Below are 25,499 nucleotides of genomic sequence, written 5' to 3'. Positions count from 1 at the left end.
CCTGGTTCTATTTATCATAAGTCCCTGCAGATAGTCTATAATAAGTTGAAAACTTGTTCAATTTGTAAAGTACTATAGGGCCAAACCAGAAACATAAAAATCCAGAACAGAAAAAAAGCTTTTGCAAATGGAGATGTCAAAAAACAAAATTAGTGTCCTGTTTTAAAAAGGAAATGCTGCTAAATTCTAATGGAATCTTTATGAAATATTGAGCCTTTGCATGTTCCCTGGGCATTCAGATGTTTAAGCAATTTTTCTAAAATATCAATTTAAAATTCTCTCAATTTATATTTTACCCTACTTACATTGTCATGTTAAGATAACATTGATATGCCAAAATCTCCAAAATCTCTATTTTCAATTCCTGAAATATTTTTCAAAGAAGCTTTTTTTTAGTGTGGAGGTGCTGTTTTGTATTGTTTTATTTTTTTTCTTTCAGTTTTTTGAGACATTGAGGATACTTTATTAAAGGATAATAACAACTGCATGTTCTTGGGACAGTTTCTGATTGTGCTTAAGTAATGAAGCACCACTTTACTAGAATGCCTCAACATCATCTCAGCTAAGAGGAGGATGTTTAAAATGCAGTCAGTTTTCTGTATTACCATTTGCAGTTGGATCATCATAATTTCCACACTCAGTCAATATTCTTTAATGGAAACAAAACTACTTTTTCCATCTGTTCACATTTTAGGGATGGTTTATGGCTAAGATTCAAATATAAATGCTGTTTACACAGGGACAGATAAATGCTCGCGCGTATCAAGTGGTGGTGCATGCATAATTCATGGGCCATGATTTTTTCCCAGTAGTAAGTGACAAAATATTCTGAATTTTACAGAATGGTTATTTATCAGTCTGATTTAACTCAGGAGGGGTAAAACTGCAGACCTTTCCTGCCACAATGTACAAAATGTGCAAATTCCAAAAACATCATCAATGTAAACAGACAAAAAAACTTACATTCAGGAAAATGTTGTGCCTGGAAGACAGTTAGAATTCCAATACAGGGATTTTCAAGGCTAAACTCTCTTCTGCTCCCTCTCTACTGTGACTTAAAGGAATAATGTAGTTGTCTTCACACAGTAACAAAGAACAACCATAAAGTTATAAAATTAATGAAAAATGCTTTTTAAAATTAAACAAGCCTCATAGAAATGTGGCTACAGAAGCAAGATTATCAATAAAGCATTAAAAGGTGATTAATAGGTATTTCAGAAATTTTTTGAGAAGAATTGCTCCTAATGCTAGCAAGTCATTAATTTTCATTTGGTTATGATTCAATAGCTATGTATAAAACCTTTTTACAACTAAGATTTAAGTGTTCTATTTATATGAAAACCACAATAGATGCTTATCAAAGTTGTTAGGTATTCTTCTGTAATCAATCATCCAGTAAATACAAATAAGTTTAATCAAGATGATTAAGCAGTATGAATTGCAAACCCAGTATGCAATTCTCTTTATTTGCCATTTTCTTAAAAAAAAATCCCTCTAATGATGACTTTTGTCTTAAATTTTACTACTTTGAGCTGTTTTCAGGTAAGAAGAAAATTCTAGTCTTGGAGCTGTAACCAGGAATATCTCTGTTCTCTCCCCTTTGTCTTTTATAATGAAGAAGATTTCATTTGAAAGTCTGTGCTGATTGCAGCTATTGAAGCAGAGCACAGAAAGTGGAGTAATCATCTGATACACCAATTTCAGTCTATTAAGGGACTTAAAATCATAATCAACACTCTCATAATTCAGCAAGAGATCAGGGAGCAAACGGTAGTGAGAATTTTCTGCACTTTTTCAATGCTCTTTTGAATGTGAAAATAGTTTTGTTGGAGGCTACCAGCAAATCCAACTTTCCAGTGGAATTCTCTGTGGACTGGAGTTCCAAGGAGAAGTGGGTAAGCAGGGAACAGTCCCCTCAGGGCCCAGAGATTTATAATTCTGTCAGAAGTGAAAAGAAACCCACTAATCTTGAAGTAGCAGAAATGCAGATAATAGTGGCAAGATTAATTCTGCAAGGAGAGTTTGCATCCTTTCTCCCAGACAGCTGGTAAATCCCTGAGTGTGGGAAGGTGCCCATCCACCGTCAGCAAGTGGATAAGCACAGTGAAGAGCACTCGCCAGGGTTTCTTCTGCAGGCACAAAGAAGCCAGTGACACGGTGTAAGATACCTGTGCTGGGAAAAATCACCCAACCACAATCCTCTGTGCACTTTTATTTTTAAAGAAATGACATTAACTGATTTGTTTCTGTCTAATCGACAAAGATGTCATAAGGAAAAGCATTCTTTATTTGTCCATTTCATGTAATATTGACTTTTCCAAAGAAGAAACAAGATAGTCTCTGAAATTCAGTTCTTCTCATTCAATCACTCAGAAAGCATCACTGGTTTAACTGTAATAAGGAAGCCATTAAGGTCTTGTTTTGTCTTAATAGCATTATAGACATTACTAATTCTGGTTTACAGGCAGCAGATAATGCATTTGTAGAAATTAGCTTTTACACAAATCCAAACCACTGTGGAAGTGGGCTTGAAACCTGAAAAATGTGCACTCTGAAAATATTTGGATGTCTTCAACAGGAATACAAAAGACATAATTTCCTTTGTTCTTCAATTTATAGGTAGCACAGGTAGACAGATAAAGATCTTTTTTTTTTTTTTTTTTTTTTTTTTTTTTTCCAGGGCATTATATATTTCTGAGTGAAATACCAAGAAAAAACTGTCTCTGCCTTTCTAGTGCTATTCAATTTGCTGGTGATAGAACATGAGGAATACATTAAACACAGTCCCATATTTAGATTACTGTGGAAATTCACCTCTGGCATAGGTGGATGGCTGGCAGTCTTAGAGAAGAGATACACATTTGGAGATTGGTGGAGCCAATACACACACCCACACACCTTTACACACCCACACACACCCTCCACCTTTGCTTCCTCAAAACTACTTCTGTTTGGAAATTCTCATATTACAGATCAGAGTTTCTTTATCCTATATCTAAGTATTGATCTTGTGAATTTTTTAGGCAAAAATTTTAATTAATTATATTTTAATTTTTAAAATTCAATTATTTATGTTTAATATAAAAACTTAATAAAGTTGGAATATTTCATAAAGCAAGCCATCTTATTTATTGAGTTTTGAGACACTTGAGAAAGTTTCTAGTTTTTCTGAGTTTCCAGGGAAGTTGCTAATGTATAATGCCTAGATAATTTAGAATTTCTTATATCAGGAACAATTTGTAGCATGAAACAACTGGTTCTTAAAACAGAAATAGTTAATCTCATTTATTTTTCAGGGAAACAAAAACCCAAACAGAAACAACAGAAAAACCACCAAACCAAATCAACCAAACACATATCTGCTAAAAAATGCAAACTAAGCCAATCAACCCACCACCCAAAAATCCAAAAAGCTCAATATCTCTGAACTTTACTGGTATCTCTAGGTTTTGGCATTTTTTAATTAGATATTCTGTTGAGTTTCAAACCTTTTAGTGAAATTATCCCTGGAATTATAATTTAGCTCTTGAAGGAGACCAGCATAAAATAATTTATACAATAGACAAATTATATAAGATAAAGTCATGCATACATTGTCAAACTGTGGTCTAAAAAACAGGAAGGTGTAGAAAATCAACATGTTATAAGAGATGCAATTTTGAATCTATATATCTGTGCTTTGTATTTCAGTGGTCAAGAATTTTTTTTTAATATTAGAGATTCTTCTTTGTCTGGCAGAAAGCAGAAACTTTGCTAATAACATGCCAAGTATAATACTATTCAACAGTAAAAGTCTTACTTGTAAATATATCTCATGCAGTGATATCAAAATATACCAGAGATAATTTATCAACATATATTTATATTTCTTTAGTGAATATTTTATTGAAGGAGTCAATAATTTTTGAAGACTTGTGATAGCATAATCAAGCTATGGGCAAGAAGAAGTGAAATATGTTTTTACAATTTTCCATTTTAAGGCAAAATGAAAGGATGAAAAATATTTCTAGCTAAGAAATGTTTAAATATTTATTCTTTCTGGAAGAAAAGAAAACCCTTGACAGGTGAATAAGTTGTATTGTATTACTTTTCTGAAAAATAAACATAGCATAAAGAAAACATCTGAGCTTGTACAGCATCTTAAATATATGGAAATCGAAGAACAATAAATTTAAAATTTCAGTTTCAGCTAATAAGGAGTTATCCAGTTACGAGCACTAATGCAAATACATGCTTTCAACACAACTTTAATTTTTTTTTCTCTGGGTTTTAACAACTTATAGCTCAAATCTGAAATAATTAATTATTTGTAATTTGACATTCAAATCTCAGCAGGTTCTGTTTACTTCCTTTTTCATCTGACTACATTTCACGTACTTCATGAAATTCTAGAATAATTTAGCTTCCTAAATTCCTAAAAGTCCCAAAATGATCCTTATCATCATCAGCTCCACCCCCACCCCAGGCTGCAGCAGGGCCAAATTCTAAGTTTTTCTGGGGCTTTGCCCTGAGTTCTAAATGTCTCTGTGGATGGAAACTATATTTAGCAGTTTGTTTGTGAAATGAGTGGGGTTTTTTTTCAAACCAGGTCCTTTCTCTACTATTTTATTCACACATATTTAATTGGGCTTTAAGGTGTATTACGAAAGATAAGTGTTCTCTCTTGTCTAAGACATGTTCTTAAATTACTGTGCTGTGTGTTCTGCCTGGTTCTGTTGCTCCTTTTACTACACATGTCCTTAAAGTTAGGGGAAGTTATGTACATGCCCGTGTTGATGAGGTGATCAAACCTTGACGTCCTCTCCTCAGTATTGTGCTATTTAGTTTTGCATTGACTATACCAGTGAGAAGGTATCCATGATCTAGGCAACTCACAAAATAAGTTTAGTAATAAACAAAACATAAACCAGTAAATTTAAAAAAGGTAATCCATTTTCTCTTTTACATTTTATGTATATGTATATGTATATGTATATGTATATGTATATATTTAACATTCCAAACTCTGAAATGGTGTGGTGTGTTTTGGTTTTTTGGGAGGGGGGCAGGGGGTTGGGGTTTTGGGGAATTTTGTTTTTGTCTGTGCAGATCAGGTATTTTTCATTTAAAAACTTGTCCATTTTTAGTAGGCAGTAATTGGTAATATTTTGAAAAATTTTGTGGACCAGTCCTCTTATCAGTTAATATACTAATGATACTACTGATAACCCTAAACTCTTTTTTTTCCTAAAGTAATCAGAGTATTTAGCTTGATTCAAAAATACTTTTCTCAACTTGAAATTAGCTTTGAAATTACTAGAAGGTAAGAATTGCATATAGATATACATATATTATTAAGCTATAGTGTTGTAAGGTGTGTTACAAATAATATGACTAAAATGTGCCCTTTTATTTTTATTTAATCTCAATTCTTTGGATAAAATGGCATTATGAGATTTGCCAATAAAATTTTCAATGGCAAGTTGTCATTAAAAATAAAAAGTGAAAGAATGTGTGTAGTTTTATGATTGCTATAGGGTACAAAGAAATGTGAAGACAAAGACAGATTTTTATCCAATTTATTTTGTGTATATGCCTGCATGTAAGAAAGTTATTCAGCCCTTTAATTGTGTCTCTATACTAATTTTGGCTTCCATCCAAATCTTTGCTGTAAAAAATCTCTTGTGGTTGAAAAGGTTGAACTGTAAAAAAATGTCTAAACTAAATTATATGGATGGATTAGAGAGACTGAAAAGTGAGAAGTGCAAAGGGAAAACTATGTTTAAACATTTCAGGTTTTTATACAGACCTGAAACATCAGGAGAATGAGATGTACTTTTCACATTTAAAGGTGAATAAAATGTCATGAGAAGTGAAGAGAATCCAGACAATTTACTGCCCAGCATGAGTTCATAACTAAGAGCTCCTGAGTTTTATGCAGATGTAACCACTATCTGAACTTACTCTTTTTACCTTATAGTTCTGTGTTTGTAATTGCATTTAGTCAACCAGTCAAAGCTCATTGCACAATGTGATTTATGGTTTTCTCAAGACAAAGACTTAAAAATCTGTAGGAACAACTAGAAGATACTTTGATTGCAAGAGTATGTAGTAAATATTTTAATAAGAAATTAAATGGAGAATCATAATTCCAAATGTATTGTTGTGAAAACTCTGGTCTATTTCTTATTTAGACCTTTCAGTCCTTTCATAACTGCACATTCTCAAGTAAATTTATGGTGAACAGCTGATCTGATGTAAAGGTCTTGCTGACGTGGCTTGTAAAGGTAAATCTTGTTAAGCAAAGAGTGATGCAGTGCAGTATTAGGTATGAATAACTGATAAATGAGACACATGGTGAAGCTGCAAATTTTGCCTTTCAAGTGTGTATTGTATTCATCTACATTTATTGTACATTGCTTGTCTACTTAGAGAAAGATAAAGTACATTTATGGAATATTTATGTGTATATAAACTTCTGCTGCACTTTGTCATACAAAATAGAAAGGTGCTTCAGGATGACAGAGTATTCTTTAAGTATTTTCAAGGTCATTGAAAGACAGAGTGGTTATGAACAGAGCTCTCCTTCTGCCACATACAAGAATGAGCAACAGAACAATAGCATGGTCCTATCTGTATTAAATTTCACTATATCTTTAAATTAATCTCTTTTTCATGACCTTTTTTCTGTCTCCCCATTTTTCTTCATTGGTAAGAAATAAATTATAGTATACAATAGTTGCATGGGGATGAGGAACAAAATTATGAAGGAAAATTATCTCTGCATGTGAGAAGCATAAGAACAGTTCTTGAAATCATCATTCATGTCAGCCTCGAGGTCTTTCTGTTTACAGAGTAGGGAATGTTAGGAAAGATGTATTTGGAATCATGAAAATGGCCTCTGTGGAGATAGCAGAAATCAGGACCTGCTTTATTCTTTTTCTCAAGTGGTGGTAGTTAGGTTTCTGCCAGCTCTTGAACTGGGTAACAGAGCAAGTAGACTTTCTTTTCCTCACACTTTGCATGCTCCAGACTTGAAAAGTGCATGGCCTAGATGGGTGAAAGACAGAAGTCCTGTGTCAGAACCTGCTTCTTAGACAGCTGCAAGGCTGCAGCAACTTAAGTGAGAAAAGTCATACAGATTTTACATATTCTGTTTATTAGTGTTAGGAAGCAGAATTAAAGTGATATTGATAATGTTGGAATTTTAAATAGCAGTCTTAATTGAGAGACAATTCTTGCTAACATATATGAATTTTCCTATGAAAAATTTGCTGCTTCTCTAAGCATAATATTTAAAATATTCATTTCCTGTGCTCTCAGGTATTTCTTTTGCTTATCATTAAAAACTTCTGAATTCTCAATATCTGGGTTTTTTTTCACTGTAATAATACTGATATATTTGTAGTAATGGGCATTTTAGGTCCATTGGGTTAAAGAAAGCCACATCTAATTTGTATATAGTAACAGTAGAGTTTTGTACTGTGAAGAAAGAAAACTAGTGAAGTGAACATAAGAAAACTAGTGAATTGTACTTTTGTTACACAAAACATTTTAAATATGTTGTAAAGCCTCACAGGAAATAAGAAGTGTAGCTGTGTAGAACTTTGCTGACCATAGGAAGTAGATGCAGTTGTTAAAATTTATTATTTTCTTAGACTTTGGGGGCATTTTGGCCACAACAAGCCCCTGCACAAGCTGAGGCAGAGTGGCTGGAATGCTGCTGAGAGGAAAAGAATGTGGGTGTGCTTGTCAGCAGTGGCTGAACATGAGCCAGCAGTGCCCAGGTGGCCAAGGTGGCCAATGGCACCTTGCCTGTACCAGCAATAGTGTGGCCACCAGGACCAGGGCAGTGATTGTCCCCTGTGTGGGTGGATGTGGGAATCCAGGGCTTCCCTCTGACTGCCCTGGCAGGGCTGGGACCCTGGCAGGGGGTCAGGAACCCCCTTGTACAGAGCCCCCAGAGACACTGTCTGTGATCTCTGTCCATGGAAAAGAGTTTTCAATCCTACAGGATGAATTACAAGCTCTGAGTGTTTGATATAAGTAATAATTAAGTGTGGCATGGGTGCAAAAGTAAAATTTTAGGTTTCTAGATAAGGGGTCTAAAGGGGACAAGATGGAGGAAATTGGGTGTGTCTTGTCCTTTTTCTCCTTCTTCATGCCCTCCATGTTTCACTGTGGTGTTGGCATTTTTCTGTTGGTTCAGGCTGGGGACACACTGTTCAACGTAGGTGACAGATATTGGCACGTTATTGTAAATCCAGCACAGGTAGTTTCTGGTATTTAATGTTTGTACCATCCCACTGAGGGCAGAGCCCCACACGCTGCCCTGCAGGACAGAGCTGCGGCAGGGCAGCAGAACATGTTAGAGATAAACAGAATAAACAACCTTGAAACCAGCACAGACGGATTATGGCTTCTTCTTTGGCAGTGGGGCTGACAGACAGAGACTTTCTACAATCTCAGAATCATCAATACCTCAGATTCCAACAGGTGGACACTGGTGTGACCGCACCTGGAGTCCTGTGTCCAGCTCTGGGCCCCTCACTGCCAGAAGGACACTGAGGGGCTGGAACGTGTCCAGAGAAGGGCAAGAGGGGAAAGGTCTGGAGCACAAGTCCTGTGAGGAGCAGCTGCGGGAGCTGGGGGTGTTTGTTCTGGAGAAAAGGGGGGTCAGGGATGAATCTACCCTTCTCTAGAACTCCATGAAAGGAGGTTTTTTCAGGTGGGGAGCTGTTGCTATAGGACACGTGAAAGCACGACATGAGCTGCTGCTATTGCAAAGGTGAAAAAGAGGAAGTTTATTTTCTGACTCCAGCATTTATACTTTTCCAAAGGTGACAGTGGATTGGAGGGTGGACGTGCCACCTCTCCAATGACATTGGACAAACTACCAGTACATCAAATTTCCCCGCCTCTGGAGGAATGCAAAACAATAGATTGTTTACAGAAAGTTGTGTGAGAAAGTTCTCTACAAGAATGTAAACTCAGAAGGCTTTAGAAAATCTTAAGAATCAGAGCAACAGGGGGCAGTCTTCTCTCCCAGGCGATTAGTGACAGGACAAGGGGACACAGTCTTAGACCGCACCAGGGGTAGTTCAGGCTGAACATCAGGAAGAATTTATTTCATTCAAAGGGTTGTTAAACTTTGGAATGGACTACCCATGGGGATGGAGTCACCATCCCTGGAATTATTCAAGAAATGAATGGATGTGGCAGCTGAAAAAGTTGCAATCAGTCAGAACTTGAACTTGATTTCAGAAATCTTTTCCAACTGAAGTGATTCTGTGATTTTTTGGGTTTTTTTTCTTTGGTTTGTTTTTGTTTGTTTTTTTGTTTGTTTGTTTGTGATTTTTTGTTGTTTTTGATAAAAAGAGAATATATTTTGGCCAATAATCAGTGACTAGTTCAGGATAAGTTCCTAATTTAGACCTGAGTTTCACCCAGATATATTATATCAGTCACCAGAATCTTCAGATGACAAACTGTGTGGATTTACTACACCATGAAATAGTGTATACACATTCTACAGGGCTTATCCCAGGTGCACCATGGCAATTAGTCTGGGCCTCATTCTTAGAAGATGCAGCTTTTGTCTGCTGTGAATTCAGGTGAAGCCTACCTCACCTTCTGCTCAGGATCTTTTAGTAACAAAGAATTCAGAATTCATGGATAGAGTTCTGAATGTAGGAGATCATTTTCAAGCCGAACTTTGTTTTGCAAAAAATCGGATGGGATGGAAGTCACAACCAGAGCGCCACTGTAGGAACAGGAGAAAATGTGAGATAGACTGGCTTAGGACACAGTTTGATTTATACAACTGAAGAAATGAGACAGTGATATACCTGCAGCAGGAGTAGAGGAAAGGAAGGTATACATTCATGACTAACTCCTGCCTCCCCCCTCAATGTATACTTCTTTCTGCAAAAATCAAGGTTAGATTCCAAACTTTGATAAAAATACATAATGTTATTGCATACAAGGTAGCCATAAACATGTTTTTATAGTCTCCTAATAAATGATCTTGTTTTATTTTCTGGGTTGTCTCCCATTAACCATTCTCTTCAGACTTGAAAGTTACTCAAAGAGAGAAAAAACAATAGGATAAATGACAGTGTAAATTATCTTAATTAGGGCATTGATTGCCTTTTTGCATTGATATTACAACAGTTATTCCTTTACTACATTTTGTAGTATTTTGTGCTCACTCAGTAAAGTATTACTTACTTAGATGTCTTAATTCTGCTGTCTTTCTGTGTTCATATTGACAATGTAAGTTCGATGTATTCAATGGCCTCAAATTTTTTCTTACAGGATAATTTTAAAACTAGTCTCTACAGAAAGTAAATTTGATTAATTAAAATGCTTAACTTAATCAGGATTAATATCTAGCAGTATAATTTGTACTCCTAAAATTGCAGCAATTATAGTGACATAAATATTTAACAATGAACCCTGCTGAGAACATTAGTCATATGTTAGAAAGCATTTTGAACAATACTTTCCTACTTTCTTTTCACATTATGAAAGGAATATCTGGTAGAAGTCCAAATCCCCATTGATTTCCCTGCATTCATTTATTGTTTCATTAAACTTTTTAGTATAGTCCTTTTCAAGTGTCAGGCTGCTTTTCCAAGAAAAACCTTACTATTAAGAATTGTACTATAGTTTCATAGCAGAGGGCAAAATGTTCCAAGAACCAAGATAGTATTCCCCTTTAATTTGTAGAATCAGAAAATTTGGTTGGCAGGAATATCTGGTATTTATCTGGCCAACCTCCTGCTTGAATCAAGACTATTGCCAGTCCTAGATCAGGTCAGGTGTGGTTTTGTCTAACTCAGTCTCAAATCCCAGGGATGGAGATTACTCTCCCTCTTGTCTTGGAATAACCTGTTTCAGTGCTTCATGTTTCTCTCAGTGTATCCCTATTTCTAATACCTGGTCTGGATGTGCCAAAAAAAAAAAAAATTAAAAAAAAAATTAATGCTTCTAAATGCTGTGACAGGAAACTGTTATCCATCATCGGACATTGTTAAATTATTGTTCAACAAGTTGCATCACTACAAAACACTGACAATGCTGTGCACACACACACACACACACACACACACACACAAAATTGTAAAATATTTCTTAAAACCTTGTTCTAAAACACTTATTAAATAAATAAAAATAAGGACTAATGAATACTGGGAGGAGACCTGACACTTTAAAAGAGGTAATTCAAAGAGCATTTGTTTTTGAAATGTATTTGTATTGTGTGATTTTGAAGCTGAGTATGTATTTCCATTTTTTTCATTCAGGATGCATTTGTTTAGTTTAACAAGATCTTCTTACAGGGAATATCAATTGTTTCAAGCACTCTCTATCCTGAACTTTATATTTAGTGGTACTTAGGAAGTTTTAAATTGCCCATTCTTTATTTCTCCTCTACTTTTCCTCTTCCATTTCCTTCTCTCTTTTCCCTTTCCTATTCTTTGACTTCCATTTCATTTTCCTTTAATATCTACAAATTCCTTTTATGGAATTTGACTGCAGTTTTAAAGATTTGGTATTAGGCAGCTGGCTTGGTCATCATAAAGATAGTCAAAGAAATATATAAATAAAAACTTGGAGAAAGAGATACTAAAGAGTGTGTGTTTGAAATATAAATTCCCTTGTAGTGGTAATGGGAAACAGAATCTGTCAAAGTTAAGATCCTGGTTGCACATGATTGCTGATAGGATGCTAATCTGTACAAGTGGCAGGATTTGTTCATGAAATATTTGATATTATTGTCAAATAAGTATAACAGAAAAACTTGAAGAAGGTATCAAGATAATGTGGTCTATTTTATCATTTGAAGTATTACAAAAATATTTTTGTAAACCTATAGCCTAAAAATGATGCATGCATCACCTTTTTTTCTTAAATACTGTGGAGATGAGTTATTTTATATGTAATTCCTGCAAGTGTGTTTCTGTTCTGAATAAAGCTGGGGAAGGTTTACTGATATGATGATCTATCTCAATAGATTGCTTTTGTTCCAGGAATGTTTTCTTTTTTTTTTTTTTTTTTTTTCTCTGTGTGCTCTGCTGTTTTTCTGATTAAAAACAAGTTGAAGTAAGGGTGTTTTTTAAATAAATGAACTTCTAAAGAAAATCTATTCATTTTTATACCTGAAGTTTGTTAAATGAAGAACCCCATCTTCTGGATTCATGGTGATTCAATATATTATAAATTATGTTGCCAATCCACAAATTTGCTCTTTTCTAGGCACTTTAGTTTGCACTCCTGCTTGCTTTATTTTCATTAATTTATAGAACTGTGCATTTTGTAACTATGATTTCTCATGGATTACTTAATCTTTTCTGACTAGTTTTTTTTCAGTAGAAATAGGTATCAAAGAAAATCCCTGAATAGGGATGCTACTTTTGGTTCAGTTTGTATAGTGATATCTCAAAATTCAGCCCAGTAAAATTAAAAATTAAATACATGGAAGAAAGGAGCTTTACATGGTAATTGTGTTTTAATGTATTATATATTAATATTAATAAAAATATTAAAGCTTTTTTTGCCAAATGCATTTTTAATGTCAGCTACTGAAAAGTGTTTTGTAAAGAAATTACTCATATTAGTGAACATTAGATTATATTAATTATACCTGTGTATAATTACTACATATATAAAAACTACACTGTGTATCTTTATTTATGGGTTTTTATTTGTATTCACAGTTAAATAAATGGCTAATACTTTCATTCCAAACTAATGTAATAATTATACATTATAGTGCAAAGAAATATGGAAATTCTGGGAACAGAACCATTTTATCTGATTATTAAAATGGTGACATTTGTTTCTGTTGTTTTAGGGAATTACTTAAAGTTAGATATTGTCTCCAATTTATGCTAATGATTTCACTGACAGTTTGATTTGCTATCATTATCTTTATTTCGTAGACTGTGCAACTTGAAATATTTTCATTATTAAAGTTCATTTATTTGTGTTAACTGAATTCTGACAGTTATAGCCAGATGCTTGAATGAGTATTTATGAAATTAATTGTTGTTTGGGCAAGGCAGACAGATGGAACTGAAACAGCCAGGCTGTTTCTACAGATGAATTAACATTTTGTCTATTGGGTAGCAAAATCCTTTTTTTAAATTTTTCCCTTGTATTTGTCCCCCGTGGCAATTTCTATCTTCATTATGTCAATATTTCTGTGAGCTCAGCTAGAGCTAACTGTGAGTCTCAGCCAGAAAAAAAGAGATTTTATACTCTTCCTCCTACAGTGCAAACACATAGAATAAACAAAAGAGTTGTTGCTCATCCCAGGCAGACCAATTTTGGGCAAAGTGCCTCATTTTCTGTGACACCTACAAGAGTCTCAGCATTTGTACAGAAAATTATTACTTTATCACCTTGAATTACTCACTGCTGTATGCCATGACTTTTTCTCCTGCCCTTAAAAGAACATGAATCATCACCACAGAGAGAAACCTGTTTAAGCTTCATAAAAATTATATTTTTTTTTTTTTTAATTTTATTTTTCCTCTGAAAGAGATTCAGGTATTTTCAGGGGACTCAGTTTTTCCTTGAGAGAAGTAAAATAATGAGTAATAGGTTCAGGAAAATGCTGTTAAATCAAAACACTCCACTTATTAACATGCCCAGTAGTCAGGGTTGCATTCATCCTCTGTAGTTATATAGATCCAGAATAAAGGGAGAGAAACAAGAAAAAAAAAACAACCCCAAGCCATCCTCAAATTTGTAATGCTTCTTTGACAGAAATTTCACTCTTCCACCCCAATCTCACATATATAGGAAACGAAGATGTTATTTCAGCAACGTCTCAGCTACTTTGTTTCAAAATAAATTTATATCCTTCTTCAGTTAGATCTGACATCCTCAAGGGATTGAATTTGGAACTGGAATGACATTGTTCTATGCTGCAGATACCTCTCCAATGAGAGCAATGTAACAACGTGGTATTTCTGTTAATTAACCTCATATGAGATCCTCTTTGGGATTAATGTAGAGGAATTGTACTGCTAGTTCCCCTAACCTTCTTTTCCTTGGTGATGATTTATGTAATATATCACAATTCTTAGAAGGTTTTTGAGGCAGATTACTTCAGTGAAAAGACAATTTAATATGCCAGACATTTTTCCTCTCATTCTGCTGTAATAAAGTAACATAAACAACCTACCCTGGACCAGAGAAGCAGCTGGGGAATTTTGTTTCGGTTTTACTGACTTGGATTTATGGTACAATTTATTTCACAACAAATCTTGTGTTAGATGTTGCTTTCCCATGGTTCATTTTGACAGCAGTTAAAATTCTGTGACAATAAAAGGAACTTTCCTAGATGAAATGCTTGCAAGCTGTATTTTAAATAGTATGAAGTTTTGCTTTTTTTTCTGACATATTTTTGTGGGTTTTTTTCTGTACTGAGTTATTTTTTTCAATTTATTAGATTTGCTTGCAAATTACAAAAATCTGTATAATAAAAAGGACTTTATACTTAATGTTGCTTAAACTTTAGGATTAACCTATTAACACATAATAGGTTAAACTTAATTTTTTATTCAGTAAGGTTTAATTATTTTCTGTTGTTGTGTTCCTTTTTAACTTCTGGTTGACAAAATTTAAAAAAAAAAAAAAAAACAACCAAACTAGCAACAGTATTCATGGCATATCTTGCCAAAAATATTAATAATTTTGTATTAAAGTCTTAATATAGCATACTAAACCAAAACCTACATACCTGGTAACTTCTTGTGTCATTATGTCCTCCTAGGCTACCTTGAGACTTAAAGCCTCACTTATAAATGGATAATACTAAGCTCTGAGCTGTTGTGAATCATGTTAATTTATTAATTAACTGACTTAAATTAGATAATTTATTTAATTTGGAGAATTCACAAGTAACTGTTCTGCTTTTCCCTCTTTGGGGTATTCCTACCAAATCTACTCCTCAATCTAACCAGTCACTATGTGAATTATCCCAGCAAATCAATCCACAAAATTGAATTATCCAGCTAAAGCTGACAAATAACTGTGATTAGAAGGGCAAAATATACTGATATAACAGCTAAAAGAAAATAGAAAATCTCAAATGATACTTTTAAAGAAAGAGATTTCACCTCAGTATATCTGGAACTTGATACCCATCAATAAATATGCCAATGGCATAATGTAAACATATGGCAGTGGACTGGTTCTTTTCACATTTATGCACTGAATGTGAAAGAAATCAAAATACTCATCATGCCCAGGACTATTTTCCTGTGAGAAAAAGTTATTTGTATATGGAAAGATGAATAAGCTGTTTTTATACTTAAATAACAGATACACACATTATAAAAAAAAACAAAAATAACTGATTTATGAAATATTTTCTTCCAATCTCAACTCCTAGCGAGCAGTGAAATTTTCATTTCTCTTAATTACTCTTCAGTCCTGAGCTTTTGTAACACTCCGTGAAACAACTTCTTAATCTGAATTACTCCAAATATTCTGTTTATTCTATTACAATTGGAGTATGAATTCTAATCCAAAATGGTTCTTTTCTTTGTTTTCAGAAGGCCATAGTTATAATTTTTTCTACATATATAATATATACACCTCACACCATCACTGATATTAAGTGGGTCAATTCCACAAAAGTAATTGCAAAAGTCATTGTACCTAGATGCATAGTGCTGTGCAGGGGATTCTAAAGTATACACTGATTCTTTAAATACTACATGTATAAGTAATTTTATTCATTTCTCTAGGTCCCAGGTGTGTTTATAAAATCAGATCCTTAGGTTTCATGTAGCTAACACATTTGTATTTTTTTAAATATAGACTCGTAGTCGTGCTTTTATGTTGTTTAAATTTTAAAAACATTTACAGTAGCACTAATATTTGGTACGCCCTAAGGTTTCTTTTCAGTGAAATTATTCATCCTTGGAAAGTAATCATGGCTGAAAGGCAAGTCAAATACTGCTACTGCTTAGTTAAGTTTTAAATTTAATCTAAACAGAACTCAATGTTATGTCTCCTAATTCTATTCTTATTCTCATGATGATACATTATTTTTTCATGACATGATTATACTTTAGAGTTCAGTATTTTCAACTCTATAAAATGATAAAGCTAAAACATGCTGGAAGACATACAATTCTACTGCTCTATTTACAGGAAAACAATTATGTTTCAATAGCAAATTCATGCAAAATACCCATAATAAAGTATGAAATGTAGAAGTTACTGTTTTTCCAAATTCATGAAATCCCTGTAGCTTTACATGTAATGGGAACTCTGTTGGACTTCAGTAGAAACTAAAGAAATAGAAATTCTAATAAATCTGCACTGAAAAGAATAACAAAGAGTATGGACAGAAGTAATTATGCTTTCACTGGATATATAACTTGAAGGCTTAAAGCAACTAAAAGAATGCTTCTTTATAATGAAAAAATTAGGCTCCCTAGGACTGTGAAAGATGCTACTGGCTCTTTTTTTTTTATGATATTACATTTCTACAGGACTTGCCAAGTATAGTGGAAGGATGATCTCCCTGCTCCTGCTGGCCACACCATTCCTGATACAGGCCAGGATGCCCTTGGCCTTCTTGGCTACATGGGCACACTGCCGGCTCATGTTCAGGTGGCTGCTGACCAGTTCCCCCAGGTCCCTTTCTGCCTGGGCACTCTCCAGCCACACTGTCCCCAGCCTGTAATGCTGTGGGGTGTTATTATGGCCAAAATTCAGGACTCAGCACTTGGATTTATTAAACTTCATCCTACTGGACTTTGCCCATCGATTCAACCATTCCAGCTCTCTCTGCAGAGATCTACCTTCCAACAGATCGACACACCCTCCCAGCTTAATGTCATATGCAAATTTACTAATGAAAGACTCAATCTCCTCATCCATGTGATCAATAAAGATATTGAACAGAGCTGGCCCAGCACAGAGCCCTGAGGGACACCACTGGTGCCTGTCCCCAGCTGGATGCAGCACCGCTCACGGCCACTCTCTGGGCCGGCCATCAGCCAGTTCTGAGCCCATCACAGAGCACTCCTGGCCCAGCATAGAGTGCTCCTGGTCTGGCACAGAGCGCTCCTGGACCATCACAGAGTGCTCCTGGCCCATCACAGAGCGCTCCTGGCCCATCACAGAGTGCTCCTGGCCCATCACAGAGTGCTCCTGGCCCATCACAGAGCGCTCCCGGCCCATCACAGAGCGCTCCCGGCCCATCACAGAGCGTTCCTGGCCCATCACAGAGCGCCCCTGGCCCAGCACACAGTGCTCCTGGCCCATCACAGAGTGCTCCTGGCCCATCACACAGCACTCCTGGCCCATCACACAGCACTCCTGGCCCATCACAGAGTGCTCCTGGCCCAGCACAGAGCACTCCTGGCCCATCGCAGAGCACTCCTAACCCAGCTGTGGGCTGCAGCTTTTCCAGCAGTGTGCTGTGGGAGACAGGGCCAAAGGCCTTGCTGGAGTCCAGGTACACAACACCTACAGCCTGTCCTGCATCCACCAGGAGTCACCTGGTTATAAAATAAGATCATCACATCTTGTTCCTGCTGCTGCTCAGGGAGCGAAGCGCTTCCCGTTCTCCAGCACATGGTCCGTCCCATGGGAGACAGTTCTCCACTGACTACACCAAACTGAGTCTGTCCCATGGACAACAGTTCTCCATTAACTTCTCCAGCGTGGCCACTCTTCTCCAGGGTCAATTCTTCAGGGACAGGCTACTTCAGCATGCTTCCCCCACGGGGTCGCAAATCCTACCAGGAAACCTGCGCCAGCATGGGCTCCTCAAATGAGTCTGAAGGTCCCTGCCAGGAGCCTGTTCCAGCACAGGCTTCCCACAGGGTCAAAGCCCTCTCTCAGCATCCATCTGCTCTGGTGTGTGCCTCTTCCATGGGCTGCAGGGGATCTCTGTATCTCCATGGGCTTCACCATGGGCTGTAGGGGCACAGTGGCATCTCCACGGGCTGTACCTTGGGCTACAGGGGAATCTCAGTTCTGCAGCAGCTCCTGCCCCTCCTTCTGCACTGAGCTGGCTGCCTACAGGGCTGTTCCTCTCACATCCTCATCCTGCTCTTCTCTGGCCACAAATACATCAATATTAAAAAATAATTTTTTTCCTTCTTTAATATGCTATCACAGGAAGCTCCTGTCACTGATGGGCTCAGACTTGGCCAGCAGTGGGTCCAGCCTGGAGCCAGATGGGATTGGCTCTGTCAGACATGGGAGAAGCTTCCAGCACCTTCTCATAGAAACCACACCTGTAGCAGCCTCGCTACCAAAACATGGGTGTGCAAAACCAATGCACTGTGCTCACAATCAGAACATAAAATACCACTCCCCATCAAGGGCCTTAATTGCTACCTGTGGCTTCTCTAACACTGATTTCACTGTTCCTGCAGAACTATGACTTGCTCAGTCAAAACAATGATTTTTTGCAGAAGAAAAAAAGGGACTATTAGCACTCAACAAAAAAGCTGATGCACTATTATAAAACCAATGTACTGTCAGAATATGAGAGTCATTAATTTACAAGTGACGAAAGTAAATTATGAAATTGTCTTATGGGTTTTTTTTTTATAAATATATTACTTCATCAAATTTTATTCCTTTTTTTTTTTTCTTTCTTTCCTTTAGCTATGGTTGTTCTAAGCAATTTGGAACCAAATACAACTTATGAAATCAAAGTAGCTGCTGTAAATGGAAAAGGGCAAGGAGAGTATAGCAAAATTGAGATCTTTCAGACCTTACCTGTCCGTGAGTAATACTTGTGCTGTTAAATGAAAATTATTATTATTATTATTATTATTAGAATATCCCTAGATTTGAATTATGATCCACTGTAGATAATGTTTCAGGTTTTCTATAATCCACTTACCAGTATATTATACCAGTTTTTACATTGTTTCTCAGAAATCATGTTTTGTTATGCCACCCTTACTTCAAGAAGCATGAGTGTACTTAAATTGGAGAATTTATTACATTATCTTACATTTTTGAGATTCAGAAAAGCCTTTATTTCATATAATGGAGCACAAACCATGAGAGATACTAGAATAAGGAATTTTTCTCATTAACGCTCAAGGTATTATCCACACCTAAGAGAAGTGAATTGGCCATTTCTGGAGACATTTCTTCACCAAACTATGGTGCTATTGTTCTGCAATTATCAAGCATCAAATAGAAATCTTAACCTAAGGAAGAAATTAGGAAAATAAATTTTTTTAACTATGACTACATGCAAATGAGAAATTCTATGAAACCAATTTTGTATTTGTAGTAACTGTAGGCCAGAGGTTCAGATTAAAATATTAAAGGCAAATAAAAAATATTTTTCTCAAATTATCTTTAAATAGAAACAACAGTAAATAAATTAAATACATAGAGAGAGAGAAAAAAAAAAAAAAAAAAAAAAAGCCAAGGAACTACCAGATGGCAGTGTACAGTAATCAAACAAATGTGTTGAAATACATCAGCAGCTACTGCCAGACCAGTCTGTCATAAATCTCTTGCAACTGAGCTGTTTCCTGAATAGGGCAGTACTCAGTGTAGCTAATACTGGCCCTAAGGGAATGAACAATAAAAGTAATGTAACTGCAAAGAACAGAAAATATTTCTGTGATATTATATTAAATTACATTACATTACATTATATTTATTATTGTGTTATGTTATATTATATTATATTTTATTGCATTATACGTTTCTTCTGTTCCAAAACATCAACTTGGCAGCTTTCAAATTTCTTTTTCATTGAAGCATTTAGATATTCTAAATATATTCTAGGACAGATAAAATTATTTCCTATTATTCCTATCAGTATGCTTGATGAAAGAATGACAGAAACTGAAAGATATTATACATCTCTCTCTCTCTCTCTCTCTCTCTCTCTCTCTCTATATATATATATATATATATATATATGTATGTATGTATAATATGTATCTTTCTATCGGATAGAAAGCTAGAGAAGTTTTATGTTGTGATCTAAGTAAGTTTATCCTTACTTTAATAAGTACTAAACACAATACAATTATTGTTAAAGAAACAGTATCTCTGGGTAACTGCACGTTCACAGATATTTCAAAGATAAGACAATTCAGTATGTTACTTTTTAAAAAATTTAATGGGCATTGCATATAGAAAAGCTAATATGTGAATTTTTGACTAGGAAAGTGTCAGAAAGTGGTTGTTAATCTTTTGATTGAATGTTTAAGACTACCTTTTTCTTATTATTATAACTAAGACAGTTTTAGATTTGAAAATATTATTCTTTGCATTTACTCTTGATATTGACTTCTTTAAGAAGTTGTTATTCTTAGATAACTTTTACTCAAATTTGACTTGGTACATTTATTGGAAAATAAATTAAGTTTAAAAACTGTATTGCAATTTAGAAATCTCACATAGGATTAAAGGTTATGCTTAAGTTATGGATGCTTACTTGTAAGAGAGTGTCTTTTAAACTTCAGTATGAGCAGCAAACTACCAGCCTTGCTGAACTGATAATGAAATTATTTTGGGAAGAAATTCCATTTAAAAGTGTTGAAAATCAGAAGATCTCAAAGAAATTAATATTTCTTTCATACTTCACATAATTTTATTTCCTTGTATGAGGAATCTACATTAGAACATATTTCACTCACAGTATTTAACATTCTTATAAAGGCTGTTTTCTAGTGCATGGAATGGTTATATTTAATTTGAGATTTTGATTACTATTATTATGGACAAGTTCCTAGCTGTAATTTAAGAGTTATCTCACTGCTGATTTATTATTATTATTGTTGTGTACTGTTTGTTTCCTTATTTAGGGGAGCCAAGCCCCCCTTCAATTCATGGACAACCAGAGAGTGGCAAGAGTTTTAAACTTAGTATAACTAAACAAGATGATGGAGGTGCCCCCATACTGGAATATATTGTCAAATACAGAAGTGTAAGTATTTCAGTTAATCAAAATAAGTGAATCGTGCATGTTAATATGTGTTTTTAATGCAGAGAAAATTGTTGATATTATTTGAAATTTACCAAAGTTGTGTGCATTTCAGAAAATAATTAAAAAAAAAAAAGGTATGGTATGTTTTCTTCTGGAACTAAGTTGCAGCTGAAGCATACAAAATAAATATTGAAAAAAAAACCCGAAAAAGCCTCCAGCTATTCCTAAAGGTATACTGCAAATTCATGTTATCAAGAAAACTATTTTCTTTTTCAATTGCATAGTAAAAGTGGGACACTCGTGTTCTGCTTTTAAAAACACAGTATATTAGCAAACATTAAAATTACACACTTTTACACACTTAAAGGTTGTTTGAACAGTAAATTTTTAATCTATTATAAATGCATCTGTATTGATAGAAAGCTATATTGGAGTGCTCCATATCAATTGTAAATTACATTAATTAGCTGATCACATTTCATATTTGCCTGAATTCCAAGTCTCATCTTAAAAAAGCCGTTAACACATTGTTGGGAATTTCATGAGTTCAGGGCATATATCTGTTCTTCGACAGCCATCAGGCAGAGGTTATTTGCATTCTGCCTTTTAGAAAACTCTGTTTTGATGTTCTCTCATCATCTGGCAAGTTTAAAAACCAGGCTTTTCTGTGGTATATAATATATTAAAAAAAAAAAAGTTGTGTGTTTTTTTTATTATTATTAATAATGTAGCTAAAATACATTTCCTGATGTACTGTGCTTAGAAATTATTGGATTGTAGCTGCAGAGTGGGAAAAAGTGATGTGTTTCATTCCAGTGTAAATTTTTAAAACTGTCCTTGTGTAGTACTTTTATTGAGTAGACCCATTTTACTGGAGTGTTACAGCAGAATTTCATGTCCATGAAGAGTCTAGAAAATTGGGAATGTAACATTGGCTATCTAGACATGTTAAATGGAAGGTAGTAAGGACTGTATTTATTCACAGAAAGAAGCAATTTTTGAGAAAGTGACTATAGAACCTGTTGGAACATTTCCAAAAGGAAAAGACAGATCCTTAACTTGCAATAGGTTTTTGTCACATTTCCTCATGTTTACTATAATGTAACTTTTTGGTTATAGTCTAGGGATTATCTGAATGCTAAACCTGGGATGTAAAATTATTGTCCTATGCTAAATAGAACCAAATAAGATTAGTAGCTCCAAATTAATTGAGAAATATTTGATAGCACTCTTCAGAGTAGTCTGGGGGAATGACCAAAATTTGTTCTACTATTACTGATTGCTAAATCTTAATTTCCATCCAGTGAATACATTGACATAAAAGAAAAGTAATAGCAAAGAAGACGAAGGTAGTAATATATGCAATACAAGATAAAAATGGAGTTTTGCAGGATTGAACTTCCTAGTTAGATTACTGTGCCTTTAAGTATTTACCACTAAGTACAAAATACAGTTTGAATATAATGCATTCATGCAGTATATGGAATTTAATCTATTTTTATGATTAAAATAAGATAAATTCTTTTGGTTCTATCACAAAAAAATTTTGGAAATCTAATTTTGATCTTGTGTTTTTACTAACGTACAATATTACAGTATGAAAGGTTACTTTTCCTGTGTGGTGTTGGAAGGTAAATGTGCAGTTTAAGCAGTAAGTGGAAACTTAAAAGGTTACTGAAGAAGATAGCTTTTCCTTGGACCTCGAATCCTAAACTCCTTGAACTTCCAATTGAAAAAGCAATTTGACTAAATAAAAGGACTTTCTACAACAAAAGAAGCAGAACAATTTTTTTGGTGTTTTAATCAGCAAGAATGAACGCTATTTAAAGTTCGTAATTATCTGTTCCATCTTCCCCATTGGTAGTGTTTAATTAGCTTTCCTGTAACTCTTGCCAGCCTTATTATTAGCACCTGGACCAATGTATTTGCTTGCATGTTTCAAGAGCATATTTGATAACAACTCATACATCAATGGCTTTTCCTTCAGAAAGTTAATTCACCCATGTATAAGTTTTATACAGATTTTTTTTTTAACTGGAGGAAGTACAGCTACAAAAAAAGAGTGTGGTGAGGGGAAGAGGGTTGTTTTTATTTTTCCCTGGCAGGGCAAATTTTAGCGAACATTTGGAATTAGAACAGAATAATAAAAATAACTCTCTTTTATGATTATTAATCTTTTGATAGAAGCAAGAAAAAATTACTAAAGTGACAGGTTTTTACAGGCCTAAAACTTGTTCACCTGTTTTTGACCTGTGACAGGGTTACTATTAATGCTGTGAATTTTGGCAGATAAGAGTTTGATAGTTTATGTGCTTTTCTCTGAAGGACATTCTTTTTTGACTGTGTTGATGTAGGACGTGTTAATTTTGTTCCTTTATGGTGTGTTCTGCAAAAAACTTTATAGATATAGTATATTTTAAAGGAGATAATTTCTCATTTGCTCCCACTCTGAGATACTGACCAAGAAACAGGTAAATGATTTTACATCTCTAGGTTCCAGTCTACCTGCTGGATCCTATGACTTTCTGTTCATTTTAATACCATGTTCATTACCAGCTGTTTTGTGCTTGGTTCCGTATATGCCCCCGAACTTTTTCACCCGTATTACCAGACCAAGAAATCCCCAACCTGATGTAATTAATTCTTGTGAAGTTGCTGCTTTAAATGATCAGATTTTCTTCTGTGAGGATTTCTTGATATTTTTTTCTGCATGCTTTCAAGTCAGTGCGGTGTCTCCTGTCCATTTTTTCATCACAGGGACCACCATAATAAATCTGCTTATTATGCTGTCTGCTTTCAGCTCTACAATTTAGAGAAGAAAAGGGAAGGGTTGAAGGGGGTTAATCACTTTTTCTCACTTTTTATGAGATCCCAGAGAATGTGATTTTGGATACAATGTAGAATGACCATTAAAGAAAGAGATGTTATTTTCAGACTAGTAAACTGCTGCCTAAACAATGGCTTGGCTTTACTTCTACTGTTGTCAGGTTTGCCCTCAGTTTTGAGAAGCAGTCAAGTTGTGGTACACTGGAGTTTTATACTGCTTTGTTTAATTTTTGATTGGTTTTGTTGGTTTGTTTGTCTCAAGGGAGGGGGTTTTGGTTTTATTTTTTTCAGGGTACTTAGGTGGTTAGGTTACAGCTGTCTTAAAAACCTACTTTCTTAGACTCTTAAATAAATTTGACTGATGCTTATATTATGAAAAAAAATATGAAGCCAAAACAATATAAAACCAATATATACACATTTATGAAATAATTATGTGAGGATTTTTTTGATTAATTTTGTTTTCTGTTAATATTAAGACTGAAGAGTAATAGAAGTGGGCAGTAAAATCCCCTGAACTGCCAGTCACTAGCTAGGTTATCAGTGGCCTTTTGTAAAGGAGTATTTCTGGATAATATGAAACAAAGTAAGATGCAAAAAATAGAATATTTTAATCTCTGAGGTTGCAGATCCCATCACGCTTTCTGCAAATGTGCATTTGTTCCTTGATATTACTGATTATTGAAGATATTTATGTTAATTCATCCCCCAAACTAGACTACTATGTGTAATTTAGAAATTTCATTCCTTTTGTTGTAGAACTCTGTGCATATGTAGAGCTTTCTATAAATTTTAAGTATTAATAATAGAACAACTTAATAATGTACAAAGTGATCTGTTATGTTTCTTCTGCTCCTTAAGCTACAATTGAAAGGGTCCTATATTAAACAGGGAGATTTGTGGGAAGATTTACCTGGCAGACCCATGATTTGTGTTCTCATCCCTCTTTTTCCATTTCTATGCTTGCAGTAAATCAAATGTGGACAGATTACTGAGCTCTGCTTAGGGGAAAGTACTTAATAATGCAATATAGCTGAAATAACAGCTATAGTGAAGGACATAGAAGTTATTTTCCTCTTTTTTTGTTTGTTTTTGTTTGTTTCTTTGGGGTTTTTTGGGTTTTCTTTTTTGTTTTTTGGTTTTTTTTTTCCTTCTTTAAAAAGCCATAAACAGGCAGTACTCTGGAATATTTAATCTCTCTCTCTTTAGAACACACCTTGCTTTCCAGATACTTCATTCCTCTGCCTCCTTACTTGTATTTGTTACTATTTAAAAAAGTTTTCTGTCTTTGGACTCAGGGCTTGTTTAATTTATTTATAAATTTAATTTATCTCAATTTACCCATTTGGTTTCAGTTTCAACTAAATTATGGTATCTCTGGCATAGCATATGCAGGTATCTTGTAACATTTCAGCTCATTCATGATTTTTCATCTGACCAAATTGTGAAACACCTGCCTTTTCACTTGTTCCTCTGTCTGCAGGTGTGCACCTTTATTCCATTCATCATATAGATTTTTGCAGTTTACTTTCAAAATATCCTCATATCTCTGTTTTCAATACTGTCTTTTTCTGCAGCAATTGTATTAGCCTGCATCTTTAGTTTCCAACTTAGTATAGATTTTATCTTTCTGTGTTTCTGAAACCCTTTGGAATTCCCTAGTATCTTCAATGGCATCTGTGCACAATACTGAGAATGTGTAGGGAACTTCTGATTCATGTTGCTATTCTTTGAAATCTAACTG

The 25,499-nt window shown here is 34.8% G+C and overlaps 1 protein-coding gene across 1 annotated transcript in view; it reads left to right on the top strand.

The window, feature by feature from the left end:
• NCAM2 (neural cell adhesion molecule 2) overlaps window positions 1–25,499 on the top strand; it is a 270,530-nt gene that overhangs the window by 205,456 nt on the left and 39,575 nt on the right. Inside the window, exons 13-14 of the mRNA XM_002186867.6 lie at window positions 18,631–18,750; window positions 20,808–20,929. Coding sequence (XP_002186903.6) covers window positions 18,631–18,750; window positions 20,808–20,929 — 242 coding nt within the window. The remainder of the gene's footprint in view (window positions 1–18,630; window positions 18,751–20,807; window positions 20,930–25,499) is intronic.

Source organism: Taeniopygia guttata, chromosome 1 (assembly GCF_048771995.1).
Source record: "Taeniopygia guttata chromosome 1, bTaeGut7.mat, whole genome shotgun sequence".
Taxonomy (NCBI): Eukaryota; Metazoa; Chordata; class Aves; order Passeriformes; family Estrildidae; genus Taeniopygia; species Taeniopygia guttata.
Note: the sequence above shows the minus strand (reverse complement) of the source record. Positions and strands in the feature narration are given on the sequence as shown.